Source organism: Barbus barbus, assembly GCF_936440315.1.
Source record: "Barbus barbus genome assembly, chromosome: 21".
Taxonomy (NCBI): Eukaryota; Metazoa; Chordata; class Actinopteri; order Cypriniformes; family Cyprinidae; genus Barbus; species Barbus barbus.
Window position 1 is genome coordinate 10,435,036 of NC_136749.1, and position 23,958 is coordinate 10,458,993.

Below are 23,958 nucleotides of genomic sequence, written 5' to 3' on the forward strand. Positions count from 1 at the left end.
TAGATCAGAAGTTATTTGACAATATTTTTTACAGTGTACAATTTTTTTTGTCAAATGTTTCCCTATAAATGTTTTATCATATAAACAAAACAAAAAAAAACAAGTGTGTTTTAATACAATACAATAGTGTAATAATGTTTTTTTTTGTCAAAAACGTTTTGCTTTAAAACAATTGTCCTATAAACAAAACAAAAGCTAAAAATACTGTTTAAAACACGAAAAAAACAACACAAGCCAAAAGATGTTTTGTCCAATAAACAAAACAAGCAAAACAAAATGAAACAAACAAAAGAAACGCAAGCCAAAATACTGTGTAATAACGTTTTTGTCAGATGTTTTGCTTTAACACATTTTGTCCTATAAACAAAACAAAACAATAAAAAACAACTTGCATTGGTATTTTTTGCCTAATACAAAGATATATACATTTTGAGTTGTGACTTAAGTGTCCAAATACTTTTTGGGGTCACTGTTTATGAACTGAAAGAAAGAAAGGAAAAAAGAGGAAGCGGAAAGAGTGAAACTGAGTCCATGATTGGTGGAAGAGAGAGTCTGTGATTCATCACCATCTATAAACAGGAAGTGACCCACAATTCAATGTAGACTACACCAGCTTTATATGCCTCTGAATAAATCAGTTAAAAGGACTAAAAAAGGGCACCTCTACACCCCTATACAGTCTCAACAGGGCACCTCTACACACCACTAGAATCAAGAGAAGAGAGGATAATTGCTCAGAGAGGAACATAAAACACATAATGGTCACTCATGAAAACCTACTGTTCTGACTTCTGCCGTTCTGTGACGCTGAGTGGGTGTAGGAGACAAACAAACAAATATAGATGGACACACAATCAGACACATTAGATGAGTCAATGAGTGAATGAAACATGCACATACAGTGAAGAAATGGTTTGATGACATGCACATATATTTATGAACAACGGAATGGCTGGATCTTTCACTGTCCTATAAGCACGAAATGTGGCAAGTTTCCAATTTTTTCTGTTCACACAATGCAAACTGCTGCCAAACGTGACAGTCACAGCCAATTAGAGGAAATGCTTGATACATACTGTAAAAAAAATGATACCACGTGAATGGCAAAATGTCTTGTCATGGTCTGACATGCTTGTTGCTTTTTTGCTGTCTGGTTAGGACATGGTGTTGCTCTCTTTGAATTTAATACATAAAATAGCACTGTCATAACCATCCTAATCTTTACCTGAGTTGGGAGCGGAGAGTGTTGAGCTCGCGGTTCATGCTCTGCATGCTGTCGCTCATTTCCTCTAGCTCTCGCTGTAGTTTCCTGCGCTGAGCGTTGGAGCGAGAGTTCTCTTCCTCCACCTCCTCTAACTGCCTCTTCAGCTGACGGAGACGTCCCATAGACTTATCCAACTACAAAAAGAGAGATTTTAGAATCAAGCAAGTCCAGGTTACTACACTACCCATAACCCTATGGAAATCCTGTGATGAGTTTTTTTTGGGGTAATGAAGGCTGGCAAGGTACCATAAGCTACCTATGTTATGTAATATAAGCTGTTGTAAAGAAGAAAAACAGACTGAATCAATCATTAGAAATGCTTTGTGGGATGAGTTCATTTATTCCCTCAAACTAAAAGTTTAGAACTCTGGTTGAAACTTTAGAACTCTTTATTGAAATGCATTGCTTTATTAAAAGCCTATGAAAAAAATGAACAGAAAAATAGAAACAATTAGTTTAGTGTAACACAGTGTAAAAATATAAGAATGCAATTTTGTTTTAATACATCAAATATATATTTATCCATATTTTATTAATTATATTTGATAGATTGGATTAAGTTAGCCAATGAAGCAGACCAAGTGAAATCCTTTAAAGTTCACCGGTCTGGGAAGCATTTATGATGTTTTTTTTTTTTTTTTTTTTAAGGAGTACCTGTTCTCTATACTGATCCGCATGTCTCCTTTCATCTTCCACCTGTATCAGAACTTCTTTCAGTTTCTTCTCTGTTTTCCTCACCAGCTTATTGGCCATGGCTCGCTCCCTTGGAAGGGAGAAAAGGTAGAGAAGACACACCAAACAGTCATATTGCTGGTTTGATCTTTACAGTAAATTTAGATCCTTAAAAAATAATTCACAAAAAAAAAAATACAATGAAATGTAATAGTAACCATGGCTATCAAGCTTGATTTTTAGAGAATCATTTTAGTTTGTTTGTCACACAAAGCTATCAAATGGCTTCCAAGCACATGGAATATTACATGTAAGTTGTATAGGCCACTTTCATAATACTTTTAATGACATTTTTGTCCCGTTTAGATCTCTACCTGAACTGTAAGTAAAAGAACAGTTTTGACATTCTGCTAACTTCTTGTTTTTGTGTTTTTTCCCCCATGCAATAAGGGGTTTAAAAGACCATTCATATTCAATAAAATTACTGATTTAACTGTACTGACACTATCAGATGAGAACATCATTTCAACATCGTCACTGTTATTGAACTGCATTGAATCAACATTTAACTAAATTGAGCTACTGACACTATTATCTTCTGTAGAGCTGTTTTACAGTTGAAATTCATTAATAATTTCATAACTGACCAATCTTACAACTTAATTTTATTTTCCTGTTCCCTGCTATAATAATAAATGTGACTTCATTTGACTTGACTTGAATAAGAAACCATACTGTTTTGGAAAGACATCTTTCCATTCGACTGTAGCACCCCCACTGTTTTCTTACTGTCTCTCCTGTTCCAGCTGTTCCTCCGCAGATTCTATCTTGGCCTCCAGGGCGGCGACACTGAGGCGATGTTTTCCCTTCACAGCCCCCTCCATCTCACTGAGACGAGTTTTCAGCTCTTTATTCTGCCTGTCCAGAGTCTCTCGTGCACTCTCGCTCTTCTGTGCCAGCGTCCTCTCTCCAGATAACTGGACTGTAAGTGTCTCAACCTAACAGAAACAGAGAGAAGGGCTCTGTCTCTTTGTGCTTGTCTGGTAGTATAGTGTGTGTTTGCATGTTTCTTTGTCTACCTGTAAGATGCTCTTCCTCTGCCTCTCAGCTAGTAGCTCAGCATTAATTTGTTCCTCCTCCAACTCTTCCTCCAGCTGAGTGATTCTGGCTTCAAGACGCCTCTTCTCTTCCAACAGTGCAGATCTGCAGGGGAAACGAAGTTTCACAACATGAGTCCTATTTACTTTTTTAATAAACCTGGTGTTGAATAATGTGGACATATGAATTGTGCACAATAAGTCAAGGAACATCTATTAAGAAAGTAAAAAGGGGAAATCAATTTCATTATAACTGGACCTCAACACAAGCACAGATACTGACTTTCCAGTTGTGCTGTTGACGATTTCATCTGCCAGTTCATCTCTCTCCAGTTGGGCCTGTCTCCGCTGCCTCTCAGAAACAGCCAGCTCCTGAGAGAATGGCAAAAGAAGACCAAAAAAAAAAAGAATGAGAAAGACTCGCATATTAAAATATCTTCTGGGTTTCACAGGCAGAGAAACACACCTCTGTCAGCTGTAATAGTTCTGCTTCCAGCGTCTGCAGCCGTTTCTCGCTGTCCTTTGACTGGGCAACAATCTCATCTCGTGCCAACTTGGTCTCATCAAGCTCACGAATAAGCTCCTTCGTCTGAGTCTGAAAAACACAGAGTAACACACTGAATCTTCACATTAGGGCTCTTCAGCTGTTCAGCCGTCAGGCCAAATCAGATTCATCATTTTTATTCTATTTTAATGAAATCTAGCCTTTTGGTTTACAATAAATATTCCAAACATCACTTCTGATACATATTTAACGTTTAATTAAACTGACGAACCTGGAGACGTTTCATCTGTCTAAGTGCTTCCTCTCTGCCCCGATTGGCTGCTTCCACCTGAGCCTCCGCCTCCTGCAGCTCTGTCTCCAGTTGTTTTTTGACAGTCAAAGCCTGAGCTCTCTGAGTCTTCTCCTCCTCAAGCACTGTTTCAAGTTCTCGCACCTGAATAAGTGATAGAAGAAACAAATATAGGGCAGGAGAGAAAAGGAGGTCAAGATCAATTATTTTCAAATGTTACCTCATCCCTTTACTTCTTCGTTCTGCTGAAGGCAGTTACCTGTTTGTTGAGTGCTCTCCTCTTTTCTTCCCCTTTCTCCTCTTTAGTGCTGATCTCTCTCTCAAACTGAGCTCTAAGAGCCTGAAGGGTGACTTCCAGTCTGAGGCGAGCGTTCTCAGCCTCGGTCAGCTCATCCTCCATCTCCTGGGTCTGTTCTTTCAGAGACTGGGCTTCTGTTTCCAAAGCCCGTCGAGAACGTTCTAGCTCATGAACCTGAGGAGGCGTGACAAAAAGAAAGAAAAACAATTATTTTGGAACAGAGCAAGATCTTGTTATTACTACGCTATAAATAAATATGAATAAATATTATATAAGTGCATTGGTAAAAAGCAAGCTGTACATTTTTGCCCACGTCATCTTGGGCATTGACGAGCTGCTCCATCTCCTGGCGAAGCTGCTTATTGGTTCTCTCCAGCTCATCTCTCTGCTCTGTTGCTTCCTGCAATGCCCTTGAGAGAGACAGGAAACGCGTCTCCTTCTCTCGACTCTCTGCTTCTGCACGGTCCCGTTCCTCCAGCAGCCGAGCACTAACTGCTTTCTCTTCTGCCAAACACTGAAGGTTAAAGGTCATAGGGTGATGAATGTCTAGAGCTGCACTTCTCATTTTCAAGGCATTTTACTTTTTTACCACAGCCAATCCAACAATCTAACCATTTTCATCAACCAGCCAATCTGTCCATCCATCCATCCATCCATCCTTTCACCAGTCAATCCATCCATCTATCTATCCATCCATCCTTCCATTTATCTTCCATCCATCCATCCACCCACCCACCAGTTAATCTATACATCGATACTTCCATTTATCATCCATCCATCAATCCACCAGTTAATCCATCCATCCATCCATTAACCAGTCATTCTATCCATCATTCCATCCATCCATCCACCAGTTAATCCATCGATCCACAAGTCAATCCATCCATCCATTTATCATCCATCCATCCATCCATCCATCTATCCATCATTTTATCCATTTATCATCCATCCATCCACCAGTCAATCTATCCATCCATCTGTCCATTTATCATCCATCCACCAATCAATCTATCCATCCATCCATTTATCATCCATTCAGTCAATCTATATAACATTCATCCATCCAACAGTCAATACATCCATCATTCCATCCATCTCTTCAGCCATCCAAGTGAATCCATTCATGCATCCATTCATCAAGTCAAACCTCCACCATCCCATCAGTTAATCCTTCCTTCCACCAGTCAGTCAATCAATCCATCATTCCATCCACCACTCAATCCATTTATCATTCCATCCATCTCTTTATGCATTCATTCATTCAGTCGAAAAATCCACCCACCCATCCATCCATCCAACCCTTCGATCCACCAGTCAGTCCATCCTTCCAACCATCCAGTCATTCTAACATCTATCCATCCAGGCATTCAATCCATCCATCCCTCCCTCCTTCTCTGTGTTTCCTACTATACCTGATCAAATTTCTTCTGTCGTTTCTCCAGAGCAGTGCAGTTCTGTCTTTCTCTCTGCAAAGCAATTGTCATGTCCTCTATCTCTTCTCTCAGCCGTTCTTTCTGTCTCTCTATGCGTTCTTTCTCTTCTTCTTTGGCTTTCTCTCTCTGTGTGGCATTCTCTAGCTCTCTCTGCATCTTCCTCCTGGCCTCCTCCCCGGCCTCCACCGCTGAATTCACTTCCTCTGTCTGCCTCTTTAGATCAGACAGCTGCATGGACACATTATGGAGCATAATATCATAAAACAGAGTAAAGATTCAACAACAGGTTTTTACTTAGGTGAAAAATGGATGTGTACCTGTTGTGTGTGGTTCTGAATCTGGCGTATAAGTTCTCTGGTCTTCTCCTCCTCCTCCTCTAGTCTCTCCATCAATCCAGCTTTCTCTTCCTCAAGAGCACGTACACGTGAGCCCAGCGCCAACTTCTGCCGTGTCTCTTCCTGCAGTAGCTCCTAAAAAAATAGCACACACACACACATTAAGCATACTTAAGAGGTCATCATATTCACAGTCGCAGAGACATCACAGTCTCCAAGATCTGCTTTAAAATAGAACAACAATCAGAGTGTGCGGAGAATCTCTGGAGGATTTCATTTCCTATTCATCCATCCAACCATCATACAATGTGTTTCTTCAGTGTTTCTTCAAAAGCAGTTCAGTTAAGTCCCATGAGTTTACTAATATGTAGCGGAAGAGAGCAAATTAAAACACACACACACAAGTTACCTGCACATCATGTAGTTGGCTCTCCAGACTGCTGACCTCCTTACTTAGGCGGTGAGATTTGGACTCAGATGAGGATAGGCAACTGGACAGAGACTCGAGCTCCGACTGAGAGAGAGAGAATTCAAAGTTTGGATGTTTTTAAAACTGGTTTGATTTATTGGTTTGTTTGTAACATTGTGGTTGGTAAAACAGCCAATTACCAGCTTGGACCAGCTAATGACCAGTTTGGACCAACTAGAAACCAGATACCATGTAACAAAACAGCCACCAGCTTAAGCTATATTTTCCAGAAGGGGAAAGATTTCTGTTAAATTTTGTGGGCAAAATAGCTTTTTTGCCATTGTCTACAGTCAATAGTGTAGCGATGTACTGTATGAAGCATAGCTCACGGAGAACTCACTTTCAAACCAAGTAGTTTTCCATTGACCAACATAGATAATACACTTAACCAAATTGAACCCACTGCAAAATCTGCAAGGGGAAATATTTTGCCCTCATGCGAAACTACCAATCGCATAGAATCCTACTGAAACGAAAATTGGCCCAAAACACAGATTTTGAACCCAACTGTACCAAACAAACCGAGTTTACATGAATTAGACCACCATAAGGTGCTGTTCCCTGGTGCCCAACAGAAATCAGAAAACTGTTTATTTGCCATAAACCAAGATATTGAACTCTAATGTAAAATAGCCTTGGGTCCACACTGTGAAATTAGTGGCCTTAGTTGAAAGGCCCTTTTCTACCTGGAGTTTACTGAGTCGCTCCTCTCGCTCCTCTCTTTCTCTCTCAGCCTGTGCGAGGCGTGCGTTGAGTTCCTGTAACTGTCCCTCTGCTCGCTTTCTGCCCCTCTCGCTCTCCATCTTCCCTCCCTGTAAAGTCTTCAGCTCAGCACTCAGATTCATGCGCTCCTCCTCCAGAATGACCTTCGCCTTATCCAGAGACTGACGGGACTGTGAAGATACACGCACATCAAAGGTTGGCAACTTACAAATACAAACTTGACTTCCCAGTGTAAAAATAGCTTGTAAACATGATGCATTTGACGTAAACGCTAAGACGCACTCTCTTGGCGTTGTCCAGCTGCTCCTGTAGGGAGTCTATAGCAGCGGTGTGTTTGATGCGAAGCTCTGACAGCTGGGCTTCATGACGACGGGTCTCCTCCTCTAAACATCTCTGAAGCTCTCCTAATTCAGCCTCACGGCGAGACCTAAACAAACACACATGCTTAAAATCTGGATAAATAAAACTGTCCAAAATGCATGTGTTCAAATATAGTCTGCCCTTCTGATAATTGTAATGAATGTGCACTTGAAGTGTACTTCAAATCTTAAAATATACATATTTTTTAAATTGTACTTGTTGGTAATATAATATGAATGAAATAAAAGGCCACTTAAGTGTGTATCGTGAAACTACACTTAAACTGCACAATTAAAGGTTTTAAAGTACAAATCATTGTTTTAATCTTTTGTTGTGTTTTAAAGTACACTTATGTTGATTTGTTGCCCCAAATACTAAAGCACATGTAAAGTACTTAGCAGTGTGTTGAGTAAAGTAACTGTAGTGTGTTATTCAATATTACATTACAAGTTACTATTTTTAAATGTACTAAATTGCAACTTTATCATAACAAATGTGTAAGTACACATACATTTAAATACAAGCTTCATTAAAAATAAGATGAAAGTATATTGTAGTTTACCATAAATGCTTGTCACTACATTTGGCAATACACTTAATAAAATTTTTGACAATAGAAGTGATTATGAAATTATATATGAAAGTGTACATAAGTCCTGTTAAAGTGGGTCATAACAGTATACTGAAATTAAGTTAATTAAACTTAAAATTAAAAAAAAATATTTATACTAGTGCTGTCAAACGATTAATCGCATCCGAAATAAAAGTTTTTGTTTACATAATATATATGAATGTGTACTGTGTATATTTATTATATACATATAAATACACACACATGCTTGTACAGTGGTGTGAAAAAGTGTTGGCCCCCTTCCTGATTTTTTATTTTTTTGCAGGTTCGTCACACTTTAATGTTTCAGATCAAACTAATTTAAATATTAATCAAAGATAACACAAGTAAATACAACATGCAGTTTTTGAATGAATCTTTTATTATGAAGGGAAAACAAAATCCAAAACCACATGGCCCTGTGTGAAAAAGTGCTTGCCCCCCGTTAAAACATAACTGTGGTTTATCACTCCTGAGTTCAGTTTCTCTAGCCACACCCAGGCCTGATTACTGCCACACCTGTTCACAATCAAGAAATCACTTAAATAAGACCTGCCTGACAAAGTGAAGTAGACCAAAAGATCCTCAAAAGCTACACATCATGTTGAGATCCAAAGAAATTCAGGAACAAATGAGAAAGAAAGTAATTGAGATCTATCAGTCTGGAAAAGGTTATAAAGCCATTTCTAAAGCTTTGGGACTCCAGCGAACCACAGTGAGAGCCATTATCCACAAATGGCGAAAACATGGAACAGTGGTGAACCTTCCCAGCAGTGGCCGGCCGACCAAAATTACCCCAAGAGCGCAGCGACGACTCATCCAAGAGGTCACAAAAGACCCCACAACAACATCTAAAGAACTGCAGGCCTCACTTGCCTCAGTTAAGGTCAGTGTTCATGACTCCACCATAAGAAAGAGACTGGGCAGAAATGGCCTGCATGAAAGCGTTCCAAGACGAAAACCGCTGCTGAGCAAAAAGAACAAAGGCTCGTCTCAGTTTTGCCAGAAAACATCTTGATGATCCCCAAGACTTTTGGGAAAATACTCTGTGGACTGACGAGACAAAAGTTGGACTTTTTGGAAGGTGTGTGTCCCATTACATCTGGCGTAAAAGTAACACAGCATTTCAGAAAAAGAACATCATACCAACAGTAAAATATGGTGGTGGTAGTGTGATGGTCTGGGGCTGTTTTGCTGCTTCAGGACCTGGAAGACTTGCTGTGATAAATGGAGCCATGAATTCAGCCGTCTAAAAAAAAATCCTGAAGGACAATGTCCGGCCATCTGTTCGTGACCTCAAGCTGAAGCGAACTTGGGTTCTGCAGCAGGACAATGATCCAAAACACACCAGCAAATCCACCTCTGAATGGCTGAAGAAAAACAAAATGAAGACTTTGGAGTGGCCTAGTCAAAGTCCTGACCTGAATCCTATTGAGATGCTGTGGCATGACCTTAAAAAGGCGGTTCATGCTCGAAAACCCTCCAATGTGGCTGAATTACAACAATTCTGCCAAGATGAGTGGGCCAAAATTCCTCCACAGCGCTGTAACAGACTCATTGCAAGTTATCGCAAACGCTTGATAGCAGTTGTTGCTGCTAAGGGTGGCCCAACCAGTTATTAGGTTTAGGGGGCAAGCACTTTTTCACACAGGGCCATGTGGGTTTGGATTTTGTTTTCCCTTCATAATAAAAAAGTTCACTCAAAAACTGCATGTTGTGTTTACTTGTGTTATCTTTGATTAATATTTAAATTTGTTTGATGATCGGAAACATTAAAGTGTGACAAACATGCAAAAAAAAAAATCAGGAAGGGGGCCAACACTTTTTCACACCACTGTATATATTTAAGAAAAATGTTACGTAAGTATTCTTTTCAAATGTATTTATTTTTCTCTAGGATTTAATAGTGATTTTCTCACTAGCTGAATGTTTTGTGACTAATATCGAAATTTATCTTTTAGTTCTATAGTTTATGCCTTTTTTCAGTAAGTATCTAAAGATTTTACCTAAATATTATTTAAAACAGCACACACACACACACACCTGAGCTCTTGCTGAGCAGCTGTAGTGTCCAATGTATCTTCTAGTTCAGTCCTCAAAGCCTCTAACTCCTCTCCCAGATCTCTCCTCTGTTTCTCAGCTCTCTCTCTCATTCCTTTTTCATTGTCCACCTCCTCTTTGAGCTCAGAGACCTGAGACATAGCCTCTCTCAGGGATCTCTGAGCCTCTGCACGACGTGCCCCCTCTTCTTCCAGCCTGAGAGAGAGAAAATGTGAGAGATGTCATTGTTAAGGAGTATTACTTCTTAAAGTGGCTGTGCTACAAGGATTTGCTATAAGGTAGACTTATGTTTGTGCATATACCGTGTCTGTAGTGTGGTGATCTCTTTCTCTCGTTGGCTCAGGCTGCCTCTCAGCTCAGTGACGAGTAAGCTCAGGTCAGACAGCTGCTCTTGGGCCTCCACTGCCTCTCCTTCCATCCGCCTCTTCCACTTCTCCTGTTCCAGACGGCCCTGCTCTTCCCTCTTCAGACGCTCTGAGGGAAAGGAAGAGACACTTTTGTACCTGTTTGTTTTTAAAAGGAATAGTCCACCTCAAAATATATATATCTTTTAATTTATTTACCATAATGCTATTCCAACCCCAACAATCCCAGTATTTTCATATGAAAGACAAGAGGAACATTTTTTAAGAATCTTGATGCTGTCCTTTTGCATACCAAGACGTTCATATTGAACATCTAAGACAAGGTTCAAAAAGGACCAAAAAAAAAAGTACCATAAGAGTCATGTGATTTGTGTGCTATTTACAAGTCTTTTTAAACTATTCTTATGGTGCTTTTTTGTTTTCCACTGTTGTTGTATGGAAAGGAGATATTCATCATAAATCCCTCTTTTTGTGTATGATGCATAAAAACATATATATATATATATATATATACTGTATATATGGGACATGAGATACACTATCATTCAAAAGGGGTGAGTAAGATTTTTGAAAAAAGTCTCACCAAGGCTGAATTTAATTAATTAAAATACAGTAAACAGCAATATCGTGAAATATTATTACAATTTAAAATAACTGTTTTCCATTTTAATATATTTTAAAATTCAACAACGTCGTTTGCATTGCGCTCCTTCGTTACTTGATCTTTTTTATTTATTTTGGTGCGTTAATCTGTTAAGTCACTTTGTGCAAGAAATTATGATCCGCACTCACGAGAAGAGTCTTTTTCCGTTTAATTCAACAATCATCACCAATTGGGAAAGACACAAACGTTTCGGCTACCAAGCCTTCCTCAGTGTGTAAAGCAATTACATCCTTCCACCCACTTTTCAAATCACCAATTGTGTCGACGTCATCAGTCATTAATCAATGCTGAATCACCACAATCATTACAAAATTTTCCTTTTAACAAACAATTTTCACAACATAAAACATCATATTCACAAGTACATCACACTACACATCCGTGACTATAAGAATTAACAATATATCCACCAATTAACTTTAAATAGTATAACAGTGGAAAATTCAATAATTAGAAACATCAGAAATACATCCGGATTTATTATATAACATCTTAAAGATGAATTCGACCAATTCTAGTACATTAAATAAAAAAAGAAAGTTCTAGTTCTTCATTCATGCCATTTGGTGTCAGTGATTTCAGTTTATGAATCCAAAATGCTTCCCGTTTCAATAGTTCTTTATTTATATTACTCCTCGACGTGACCCAAAAACCTCTTCTATTCCTATACATTCCAATTGCTTGATGTTGTGTCCCATTTCATTAAAATATCTTGCTACTGAAGAGGTTATATCTTGTCGTCGTATACTCGATTTATGTTCGTTAATCCGTAATTTCAATTGACGAGATGATTTTCCTATATATATATATCTTTTGACAGGGACATTTTAACATATAGATCACATTACGAGTTGAACAGGTAATACAAGATGTAATTTTAAAACATTTCCGTGTTACTGGACTCATAAACTCTTTACACTTCACCAAATTCCGGCATGCAGCACAGTTTCTGCACGGGAAAGAGCCTTGTATATATGCATTTGTTTTCTCCTTACTACATCTGAATTTACCATCTTATCTGATAGGTTTCGTGATCTTTTAAAAGTGAACAATGGACAATATTTGAATTGATCATTTAAAGATTTTTCATCAGATGATAATATGTGCCAATATTTATAAATGATCGATTTTATTGTATTACTGTGCTCATTGTATGTCAATGAACAATTTACTGAAATGTATTTGTTTTTTATTGGGTTTATTTATTTTCAAAAGATCATGTCTATTCAATTTGTTCACCTTATCCAATGCGTTATTTAACCAACTTTGTGGATACCCTTTAGAACGAAATCATTGAAATAGCAGTTTTACCTGTTCCTCGAATTCATGCTCAGTACTACAGTTACATTTTATTCTATGTAATTGACTGATCGGTAAACTACGTTTTAAAGGAGCTGGATGATAACTGTCAATAGATAATATTGTGTTTTTATCCGTTGGTTTTCGAAATATTGTTGTATGTAATGACTCATTGATCTTTGTTACTTTAACGTCCAAAACATGTTTCCATTGTAAACTTAATTGATGGAATTTTCGAATTAATGAACAACACAAATGAATCTAATTCCTGTTCAGAACCTGACCAAATCATAAAACAATCATCTATATAACGCATCCAAACTTTAATATTTGACTGAAATGGATTGTTGTTATAGACATGATCTTATTCAAATTTACCCATAAATAAAGGCTTGGTAGCCAAAACGTTTGTGTCTTTCCCTATTGGTGATGACTGTTGAATTAAACGGAAAAAGAAGACTCGTGAGTCTTCTCGTGAGTGCGGATAATAATTTCTTGCACAATATATTTTATTTAATAATTTATTCCTATATGACAAAGCTGAATTTTCAATAGCCATCATTCAAGGCTTTAGTGTCACATGATCATTCAGAAATTATCCTAATATTATATTATCAATGTTGAATACAGTTTTGCTAAAATTATTGTGGAAACTATAATTTCTTTTTTTACATGCCTTTGGTGTGACACATGCCTTTGGTGTGAGAGACCCGGGTTCGAATCCCTGTGAGACACCAATGTGTCCCTGAGCAAGTCACTTAACCCCTAGTTGCTCCAGAGGCGTGTGACCTCTGACATATATAGCAATTGTAAGTTGCTTTGGATAAAAGCGTCAGCTAAATGAATAAATGTAAGATGTAACAAATGCAGTCTTGAAATCTCGAAAACAAAGACCAAATTCAATACATCTAACGAATCATCAACAAAGTTTTTCAAAGCATAATTAACACAAGGACTGTTACCTTCTAAATCAGAGATGACAGCTTCCTGTTTGTTTTTCAGCTTGTTAAGACTCTTCACCTTCTCCTCTTCTTCTGTGAGTTGATCTGTAACTTCATTCAGTCTCTCTTCCAGCTGTTTTTTATCCTGAGAAAGACAGAAAAATTCATGAACCACTGTACCATTGAAGCTGCATTCAAAGAACAATGTTCTTCTCTTTAACTACCTTGCTTAATCTGTCTCTCTGCTCTCCCACAGTCAGCGCCTCAGCCTCCAGACTCTTCACTTTGCTCTCCAGGGTGACTTTCTCCAGCTGGAGACGCTGACGTGTTCCCTCTTCCTCCTCTAGCTGTTCCTCCAGATCCTGAGAGAAAGAGACAGTGATCTTGACAGAAGATATTCAATAGTGGACATCAGACACAGACATGAACACCCATCTTCCTCACCTGCACATGTTGCTGTATTCGCTTCTTCTCATTGGTCAGCTGAAGGGTCCTCTCCTCTTCCTCCTCCAATCGGCTCTCAAGCTCCCCCAACACATCTTCAAGCTCCTGTTTGCGACTGGCCAGCCGCGCTCTCATTTCCTCTGCCTCTGCGAATAACTCCGCCTCCGCCTGCAGCTGGTCAGTCAGCACTGACTTCTCCTCCATCAGCTTTCAAAGAGGACATCAAGATGAATGTGGAAATCAAACAAATAAACACTTTCTTGTTTTGGTTTACTAACATGCTCAACAAAAATGAGCGAAACAAGGAAATAAAGTTACCTGTTGGTTTTTTCTGTCCAGTTCAGAAAAGTCATGCTCTAGTTTACTCATGTTGTCTCTGGCTTTCTGAAGCTGTGCTTCCCGAGCTTGAATCTCTTCATCCTGGCGGGTCACCTGCAGCAAGGGCTTCACCTGGACAAGAGGTCAAAGGTCACAAAGCAAATAAACACAAAAGACACCCATTCCAAATCTCATATTCTAGAGCACTATAAAAAGTGGAGAAACAGGAGAGTGGTAAGGTTTAAGGAGAGATACGTGGAACGTGGGATGAACTCTGTACTGGGGTGGAAGCTGGAGCTGGTAGGTGACTGGGTTGATTTGTTTGGTGATGGTGAAGGGACCAACAAATCTGGGACTTAATTTTCTGCAGGGTAGGCGCATCCTGATGTCTCTGGTGGACAGCCAGACCTTCTGTCCAGGATGGTACTGGGGAGCTTCGGAACGTCGAAGGTCGGCTGTCATTCTGCACCTACGCACTGCTCGTTGCAGATGATGGTGAGCGGCGTTCCAGACCCTCTCACTCTCTCGGAACCAGTAGTCCACTGATGGAACATCCGACGGTTCCCCGGACCAGGGGAACATGGGTGGCTGGTAACCGAGTACACACAGGAACGGAGTCAAACCGGTGGCAGGTTGGCGCAGGGAGTTTTGGGCGTACTCGGCCCAGCCAATGACCTGGTTCCAAGAGTCCTGGTAGCTGTGACAGAAGTTTCTAAGGAATCGTCCAACTTCCTGGATTTTTCTTTCGGTCTGCCCGTTCGTCTGGGGATGGTAACCAGAGGACAGACTGATGGTCACACCTAGGAGCTTGAAGAAGGCCTTCCATACTCGTGAAATGAATTGAGGTCCGCGGTCTGAGACGATATATTCTGGAATTCCGTAATATCTAAAGATGTGGTTGGCAGGCAGGTTGCGTGGGCTTTTGGACATTGCACACTCTGCACAGCCCTGGACGAACCTTCTTACATCCCTAGCCATATTGGGCCACCAGAAGCGATCTTTCAGCAGCAAGAGGGTGTTGTTGGCCCCTGGGTGGCAAGTTCCCATAGATGTATGTAAAGAGAGGATGAGAGGAGTGCATTGAACCTTGGGGATATACTGCAAACCGGGTGGACAGCCCGGCGGAGTGGCCGTGGAAGCATTGGAGGAGGTGAACAGGCTGAAATTCCACCGAATGGGGCTTACTATGATCTTTTCGGGTAGGATGGGTTCTGGTTCTTCTTCAATTTCCTCTTTAGAGTCATGGTGTCGAGACAGAGCATCAGCTTTAACATTCTTGGGACCAGGTCGATAGGAAATGGTGAAATTGAAGCACGTGAAAAAGAGAGCCCATCGGGCTTGACGAGGGTTAAGTCTCTTGGCTTCTTTCAGATACTGGAGATTCTTATGATCAGTAAGGACTGTAAACGGATGTTGCGCACCCTCCAACCAATGCCTCCACTCTTCAAGGTCCAGCTTGATGGTGAGGAGTTCTCGATTACCTATATCGAAGTTTCTCTCCGCCGGGCTGAGTTTGTGGGAAAAGAAGGCACATGGATGGAGTTTAGATGGTGTCCCCTGCTGCTGAGAAAGGATGGCACCAACTCCTGAGGTGGATGCATCAACTTCCACGATGAGCGGTTCACTGGGGTCAGGGTGCATGATTACTGGAGCGTTCGTAAACGCCTCCTTGAGACGCTTGAAGGCTTCGGTGGCAGCGGGGTTCCAGACGAGTGATTTGGGTTTGTTGCGAAGCAAGTTGGTCAAAGGGCTTGTGGTGGTGCTGTACTCGTGGATGAAGCGGCGGTAAAAGTTGGCAAACCCCAGGAACCGTTGCAGTTCCTTAATGGTGCCAGGAGTGGGCCATCCTTGAATGGCCTCCACCTTCCACCTTCATCTCGTCCATCCGGATGCCACCGCTATCGATGCTGTATACTAAAAACTGCACTGAGGACTGATGGAACGTACACTTCTCTGCCTTGAGGAACAGGTGGAAGTCTCTCAGGCGTGTTAGGACCTCCGCAACGTGGCGACGATGTTCGGCCATGCTCCGAGAGTAGATGAGAATATCATCAATGTAGACCAGCACAAACTTGTGGAGAAACTCCCTGAGCACCTCATGCATAAAGTCAAGGAATACGGATATGGTTGACAAGACCATAGGGCATGACTAAGTACTCATAGTGGCCAGTAGGGGTCACGAAAGCCATTTTCCACTCGTCCCCCTCACGTATTCTGATGAGGTTGTAGGCGCTGCGGAGATCCAGCTTGGAGAATACGGTGGCTCCGCGAAAATGTTCAAGCGCTGCTGGGACGAGAGGAAGGGGATAACGGAATTTAACCGTTATGTTGTTCAGGGCTTGGTAATCTATGCAAGGTCGTAATCCACCATCCTTCTTGGCCACGAAGAAGAAACTCGAAGCAGCAGGGGATGTAACCTTGCTTGAGTGCCTCCTCAATGTACTCCTCCATGGCCTTCTGCTCGGGGATTGACAATGGGTAAATTTCCCCACGGGGCACTGGCTCACCCAGTATGAGGTCTATTGCATAGTCCCATGGCCGATGTGGAGGTAACTGGGAGGCCTTCTGGGGGCAGAAGACGTCGCTGAAGTGGGAGTAACAGGCTGGGATATCTATGGAACGTTTCTCGAGGGGACTTTCTTGACAGGAACAGATTTGGGTCTGGGAGTGTTGGGAAAACAGCCGGGGAAGCAGTGGTTACCCCACTTCAGGACCTCACCAGTATGCCAGGCGATGTTGGGCTGATGTTGTAAAAACCAGGGCCTTCCCAGTATGATATCTGCTGTTGAACCTTCCAGAACCAGAAGATGAATGTCCTCCTCATGCAGCGAACCCACTTTCAGGCGGACAGGACCCGCACTGCGGTTGACACATTTACGACTGAGGGCGGTGCCAGTTACCGACTGTATTTGATAGCTGGTTTTGGAGATTGCGGTTGGGAGGTTGAGCCGACGGCTGAGATCTCCCGAGATAAAGTTCCCGGCTGACCCGGAGTCAAGGAGGGCATAGGCTGGAAGAGAGAAGTTGGAGGCAGTAAGCAGAACTTCTATGGCCAACGGTTTTAAATTCTGTATCACTGGCTGGATGGCACTCACCAAAATTCGAGGGGGTCGCACGGGGCATGCTGCCCTGAAGTGTCCTTTTTCACTGCAGTATAGGCCTAATCTGAGTGAGATCCGTCTTTGACGTTCCTGGATGGGCAGACAAGCATGATCGATCTGCATGGGTTCGCTGGCTGGTTCTGGAGGGTATTGGCTGAGTGAGTGGCGGAGGAGTGAATTGCAAAGCTTGTTCCTCAAGACAAGATATCATACGTGATGCGCATCGGATGGAAAGCTGTATCAGGCTCTTGAGTCCACAAATGTCATCATAGGCGGCCAACTGCAGAATCATCGAAAGATTGAGTGGCTGGACCCCCCTGAGCCCAGAAGGTTTCTGCCCACTGTAAGGCCTGTCCGTTTAGGAGAGAAATTATAAAAGCGATCTTTGACATTTCTGTGGGGTACAAGTGCGGCTGCATCTTGATGGCTAGGGAACATTGTAATAAAAATACGTTGCACTCCTCCGCCATGCCAGAGAAGGGCGCTGGTTTGACCATGGGACTGGAGATCACGGTGGTAGAATAACTGGTGGAGCTGTTGACAGAAGGTCAAGGTGGTGCTGGTGGAGGAGTCGGTGTGTGAGAGCCTGCCGGACGAGCTCTTGAAATGGATGCTCATCGGCTGTCTGTTCAGTGTTGGTCCGGTCTTCTGTTACAGAAGTAGGACACAGACTGAGTGACATAATGCGAACGGGTTTTATAGACAGACTTGAGGTGGTGGAATGAATCAGGTAAGTGATGATACAAGGATTCTTCGGTGTTCAGGAGGGATGGTAACTTGAATATCTTTGGCAAACCCCAGGAACCGTTGCAGTTCCTTAATGGTGCCAGGAGTGGGCCATCCTTGATGACGTGCAGGTGCAGGTGATTAGAATTCAGGTGAGGGAGTGCGCTGTGATTGACAGGTGATTGAGCCTGGCCGATCTGTGACAGTTATGTTTTCCTTTTATTTAATTTTATTAAATTAATCAACAGTGATTTGTTTAGCAATAATAATAATTTAATAATAATAATTTGTTAATTGTTACAAAAAACATCAAATACACATTGTTATTTTAAACTTTAAATTTATCAAAGAATCTTGAAAAAAGTATCAGTTTCCACAAAAATATTAAACAAAACCACCATCTTCAACTGTGATAATATGATATGTTTCTTGCACATCAGATCAGTATATTAAAATTATTTCTGAAGGATCATATGACACTGTAGACCGGAGTAATAGCTGCTGAAAATTTTGCTTTGGTTTCATATCAGCTTTTATCACAAAACAAATTGCACTTTGAAATATATATTAAATGGAAAACAGTTACTTTAATTATAATAATATTTCACACTATGACAGTTTTTACTGTCTTTGATCAAATAAATGCAGCCTTGAGAGACTTGCTTCAAAAACTTGCTTCAAAAACATTAAAAATCTTATCGATGTCAAACTTTTGAATGTGTAAGTATGCAGTGAGAGAGTATATTACTACTTCATTACATTATATATTGATACAAAATATCCATACTATTTGTGTTTGCATGTTAGCTTTAACTACATTTTAACTAAACGCATTACCTTAAAGTTCATTAATAGCCCTACTTAATTTTTGTTAATATAAAATCATTATGTAGTGCTGTGCGTTACCTTGGTGAAGAGTCTCCACCACTGCCAGTTTCTGAGCTTCAGGTACGCAGCACAGTTTCTCTGCATCACACGCAGTGCGCTGAGCTGCTGCTGCTTCTTATGGAATGCCCTGAAAGAACAGGTCAGTTAATACGCATGCATACACATGTTACAGACCACCAACCTACCACACACACACACACGCAGATGATTACCTCCTGGCAAGATATCCACGGGCCACACTCTGGAAGTGGATGATAGTGTCAGTGATCTTCAAGTCTCGTTCTTCCTCCAGGTGAGCCAAAACTCCAGCCCGGAAGAACACCTTACTCTGTCCCACCCGGAAAAGGTTCTTGTCCAGCTCCAAAGCACTGATCTGTAAGTAAAGTACCAATGCATAATCAGTGTACTGAACACACTCCAGAATACCAATCAGAGATCTGAATAAAACACTTACAAACCATTGATCCTAAAGCATTTGTGCTGTTCACATTTATTGATCAGAAATTCTAGCGTATAATATCCTTCATCAAATCAATATTGTGAACTCAAAAAAGTTTTAAGTTTGAATGGCATCACTTACCATTAGCTCACACGCCTGTTTGCCATCCATAAAGGTTCGAGGAATAGCATTTGGAGTCAAGATCTCATACCTGAGACAATATAAGATTTTTGATTTATGCAAGCAATGCCTATACACACACGTTTACTTGCTTTACTAATGTAAATGGAGACATTCCATAGACTTCTATTGTTTTTACATATAGCTAGTTATGAATAACCTAAACCTAACCCGCACCGTAACCCTAACAGTAAACTGCATTTTTACGATTTAAATAAAAGTTTTTTTTTCATTTTTATACTGTTTTAACAAATAAGGGTGTCCCCAAAAGGAGGTTTTGACTGATTTAGCTCACTTCTGGGTACAGTTTTTTTCTCAAAATATGGTTTAGAAGAATACACACACCTCTGTCTGAACTCCTGGAATGGGATGCGGTTCGGGAAGCCCTGTCTGCAGATCCTGATTCCCTCCAGCACCCCATTACACTTTAGCTGATCCAGAACCAAAAAAGGACTCAACTTCCCTGCCTGTGACAATTTAAAGAACAAACAATTAGGGATGCTCCAATATTAAAACGATGAAATGACCAATATTGAATTCAATACAAGTTTATAGTCTAAATAAATAAAAAATAAAATACTAAAAATGAACAACAATCATTGTAAACGCTGCACAATGTACAATGAGATTTAAAAAAAAAAAAAAAATGTAACATTGTCAGTAATGGCAGAGTGTCAGATGACAGCAAATATAATCTAAATGAGCATGCATAATATGTACTATTAGTTTTAACGCGAAATAAACATGAATGAACAAATCATGCCTCACGTAATTGCTCAATCAGTGTTTCTACTGCGGAAAGATGTCATTAAAACAGCTTGTAAACAAAATATCACATAGCACTTCATTTACCTCAGGCAAGTTATCGGTGTCTACAGCTAATTATTTGCTAGAGAAATTAAGTCTAGAGAAGAGCATTTTGAGAAATATTAGACTATATATTTCATTATATTTTATTTTACCTGTCAGTGATGTCTTAATTATTTTTTGTATGTTTAAATAATTTTTTTATGAAACAAGTTATGACAGCCACTGTGTAAATGTTTATATTTCAACAACAAATACAAATTATATCATTTAGAAGTTAATTTAAAAACTGCATTGTGTGCAATTTACATGTTTGCATACAAATTTGAGTGTTGATTATTAGTTACAAATAAATAGTGATTCAATTTAAGTTTGGGCTCTGTTGTTAATTGTAACCTTATAGTAATGTAAAACAGGCCCTACAGTTTAGAGCAAAAGCTGAGGTAGAAATTTATCCCCAAGAAGATTTTAATTGTAAAAGCAAAAAGCAATTTGTTCAGTAAACCATTGTTTAATTTTAAATATATACACTCACCTAAAGGATTATTAGGAACACCATACTAATACTGTGTTTGACCCCCTTTCGATTTCAGAACTGCCTTAATTCTACGTGGCATTGATTCAACAAGGTGCTGAAAGCATTCTTTAGAAATGTTGGCCCATATTGATAGGATAGCATCTTGCAGTTGATGGAGATTTGTGGGATGCACATCCAGGGCACGAAGCTCCCGTTCCACCACATCCCAAAGATGCTCTATTGGGTTGAGATCTGGTGACTGTGGGGGCCATTTTAGTACAGTGAACTCATTGTCATGTTCAAGAAACCAATTTGAAATGATTCGAGCTTTGTGACATGGTGCATTATCCTGCTGGAAGTAGCCATCAGAGGATGGGTACATGGTGGTCATAAAGGGATGGACATGGTCACAAACAATGCTCAGGTAGGCCGTGGCATTTAAACGATGCCCAATTGGCACTAAGGGGCCTAAAGTGTGCCAAGAAAACATCCCCCACACCATTACACCACCACCACCAGCCTGCACAGTGGTAACAAGGCATGATGGATCCATGTTCTCATTCTGTTTACGCCACATTCTGACTCTACCATCTGAATGTCTCAACAGAAATCGAGACTCATCAGACCAGGCAACATTTTTCCAGTCTTCAACCGTCCAATTTTGGTGAGCTCGTGCAAATTGTAGCCTCTTTTTCCTGTTTGTAGTGGAGATGAGTGGTACCCGGTGGGGTCTTCTGCTGTTGTAGCCCATCCGCCTCAAGGTTGTGCGTGTTGTGGCTTCACAAATGCTTTGCTGCATACCTCGGTTGTAACGAGTGGTTATTTCAGTCAAAGTTGCTCTTCTATCAGCTTGAATCAGTCGGCCCATTCTCCTCTGACCTCTAGCATCAACAAGGCATTTTTGCCCACAGGACTGCCGCATACTGGATGTTTTTCCCTTTTTACACCATTCTAAACCCTAGAAATGGTTGTGCGTGAAAATCCCAGTAACTGAGCAGATTGTGAAATTGTCAAAATTGCTTAAATCACCTTTCTTTCCCATTCTGACATTCAGTTTGGAGTTCAGGAGATTGTCTTGACCAGGACCACACCCCTAAATGCATTGAAGCAACTGCCATGTGATTGGTTGATTAGATAATTGCATTAATGAGAAATTGAACAGGTGTTCCTAATAATCCTTTAGGTGAGTGTATATATATATATATATATATATATATATGTGTGTGTGTGTGTGTGTGTTTTTTTTCCTCCTGCTGTACCGAAACCATGTTACACCCCTAACTATAGGTAAAACTCTCAATTAGAAACTTTAAAAAATTGAAATGTTAAGCAGTTAAGTTCTTATTGAGTAAAGAGAATTATTATGGCAATTTTTCCATTTCTATTAAGATTCTATAAAAATCTCTGCCTCTTTCTTACCCTTTTCTCATGGTTAGGGATGATGCAGCGCAGGAAGTTGGGGTTGGTGTTGCGGAGGGTGGCCATCAGTTTAGTGAGGGACTCTTTGTAGAGCTGTCCCACCGTGCGAAACATGCCCTTCTTCGTCTTCAGCCCAGCGGCCCCAAAATTAACCGGTCCACTGCTCTCTCCAGATGACACCTGATCCAGACCCACAATCCTCTCCACTGACAAGCACAAAAGAGAGATGTTATTATATAAAATTAGCTTGTGAATGGCATGTTCAGACAGCACTATGGCTCTAGTAGTTCTATTAAAACATACATACCGTACAAGAACCAAAAATATTTTTTTTCTGTTCTGGTAGAAGTCTTGTTCTGAGACTTTAAAAATTTTCCAAACAGAAAAAAAAAAATCTTTCTACATGTAAAGAACATTAAGAAAGATGCTTTATGAAGATAAACTAGAGATCACAACCATCTAATGTTAAACTAAACTAAACTAAACTAACTAGAACAAGCTCTATAGCAACCCATGAAAAACAAACAACAGTCTACTAAACTACAGTGCAAATTCAAAACAGCAACCCACACATCACATCACAATCAGATGCTATGAAAGAGAGGTGAAAGAAAGAGTGAAATGTTAATCAACAGTTAGATGAAGTCATGGAGAGATTAAAAGAGGAATAGCAGAAAAACCTACTGCTGTCAGTGCCATTGGTTTGCAGTGTGGCATAAGAGTCAAAAAAGTACACGCGAGGAAGCGTTTGAATATCTGAGAGAAGAGAAGAGAAGAGAAGAGAAGAGAAGAGAAGAGAAGAGAAGAGAAGAGAAGAGAAGAGAAGAGAAGAGAAGAGAAGAGAAGAGAAGAGAAGAGAAGAGAAGAGAAGAGAAGAGAAGGCAAAGCATTAGTCTATTGTAGATTACAATATTAAATATTAGTAATAGAATGAAATATGAATTATTAATACTGCATTATCAAACATTTATTAATAAAACAATTATATATCATACCTTTGATTGAACTGAAAACTTTAAGGCTGTAATTAAGCCGTTTTACAGTTTGGGTAACACTATATTTTAAGGTGTCCTTGTTACACGTTACATGTACTTACTATTATAATAACAATTAATTGTGCATAATTACATGCAAGTAACCCTAAGCCAAACCCTAATCCTAACCCTAACAATATATAAGTACATGTAGTTAATTAATATTACTCAGTACATATATAATATATAAGTATATAATAAATATATATAAAACTAATATATAATATAATATAGTATAATTAAACTGTAACAAGGACACCTTAAAATAAAGTGTAACCATGCCAGTTTGTTTTATTTATTTAATGTTGTTGTTGTTGTTAATATTAATAACAATAACATTTATATTTATTTATTTAAACAAACAAATGATCACTGTTATTATGAGTAGTAGTAGTTTTCTTGTTTCTGAATGTGACATTTTGGGAAATAGTAGTAATAATAATTATTATTATTATTATTAATGATTGTTTTATTATTATTATTATTATTATTAATGATTTGTTTTATTATTATTATTATTATTTAGTCATTTAGAAAAAGTTTTTATCCAAAGCGACTTACAAATGAGGACAACAGAAGCAATCAATTGTAGCATTAAAACAACTAAAAACAGATCCAAAACTAAAAGCTAAAACTTTAAAAATACTACCTATACTAATAAATTAAATTAAAATGACAAATGCATACAACTAAATTTTAA

General features: G+C 39.7%; 1 protein-coding gene across 2 annotated transcripts in view; it reads right to left on the bottom strand.

The window, feature by feature from the left end:
- Positions 1-23,958, bottom strand: part of LOC306887905 (uncharacterized protein) — a 51,871-nt gene that overhangs the window by 4,182 nt on the left and 23,731 nt on the right. For both annotated transcript variants that reach the window (XM_079445929.1, XM_079445928.1), the window contains 26 exons: positions 22,225-22,430; positions 19,827-19,948; positions 19,443-19,512; positions 19,075-19,235; positions 18,881-18,989; positions 14,148-14,279; positions 13,830-14,036; positions 13,610-13,747; positions 13,407-13,530; positions 10,419-10,590; positions 10,099-10,311; positions 7,368-7,512; positions 7,049-7,255; positions 6,303-6,407; positions 5,876-6,028; positions 5,538-5,786; positions 4,427-4,639; positions 4,087-4,299; positions 3,810-3,971; positions 3,500-3,628; positions 3,317-3,405; positions 3,016-3,139; positions 2,726-2,934; positions 1,919-2,027; positions 1,226-1,398; positions 781-807 (listed from right to left, as the gene is read on the bottom strand). In XM_079445929.1, the coding sequence (XP_079302055.1) occupies positions 781-807; positions 1,226-1,398; positions 1,919-2,027; positions 2,726-2,934; positions 3,016-3,139; positions 3,317-3,405; positions 3,500-3,628; positions 3,810-3,971; positions 4,087-4,299; positions 4,427-4,639; positions 5,538-5,786; positions 5,876-6,028; positions 6,303-6,407; positions 7,049-7,255; positions 7,368-7,512; positions 10,099-10,311; positions 10,419-10,590; positions 13,407-13,530; positions 13,610-13,747; positions 13,830-14,036; positions 14,148-14,279; positions 18,881-18,989; positions 19,075-19,235; positions 19,443-19,512; positions 19,827-19,948; positions 22,225-22,430 (3,961 nt within the window). The remainder of the gene's footprint in view (positions 1-780; positions 808-1,225; positions 1,399-1,918; positions 2,028-2,725; positions 2,935-3,015; positions 3,140-3,316; positions 3,406-3,499; positions 3,629-3,809; positions 3,972-4,086; positions 4,300-4,426; positions 4,640-5,537; positions 5,787-5,875; positions 6,029-6,302; positions 6,408-7,048; positions 7,256-7,367; positions 7,513-10,098; positions 10,312-10,418; positions 10,591-13,406; positions 13,531-13,609; positions 13,748-13,829; positions 14,037-14,147; positions 14,280-18,880; positions 18,990-19,074; positions 19,236-19,442; positions 19,513-19,826; positions 19,949-22,224; positions 22,431-23,958) is intronic.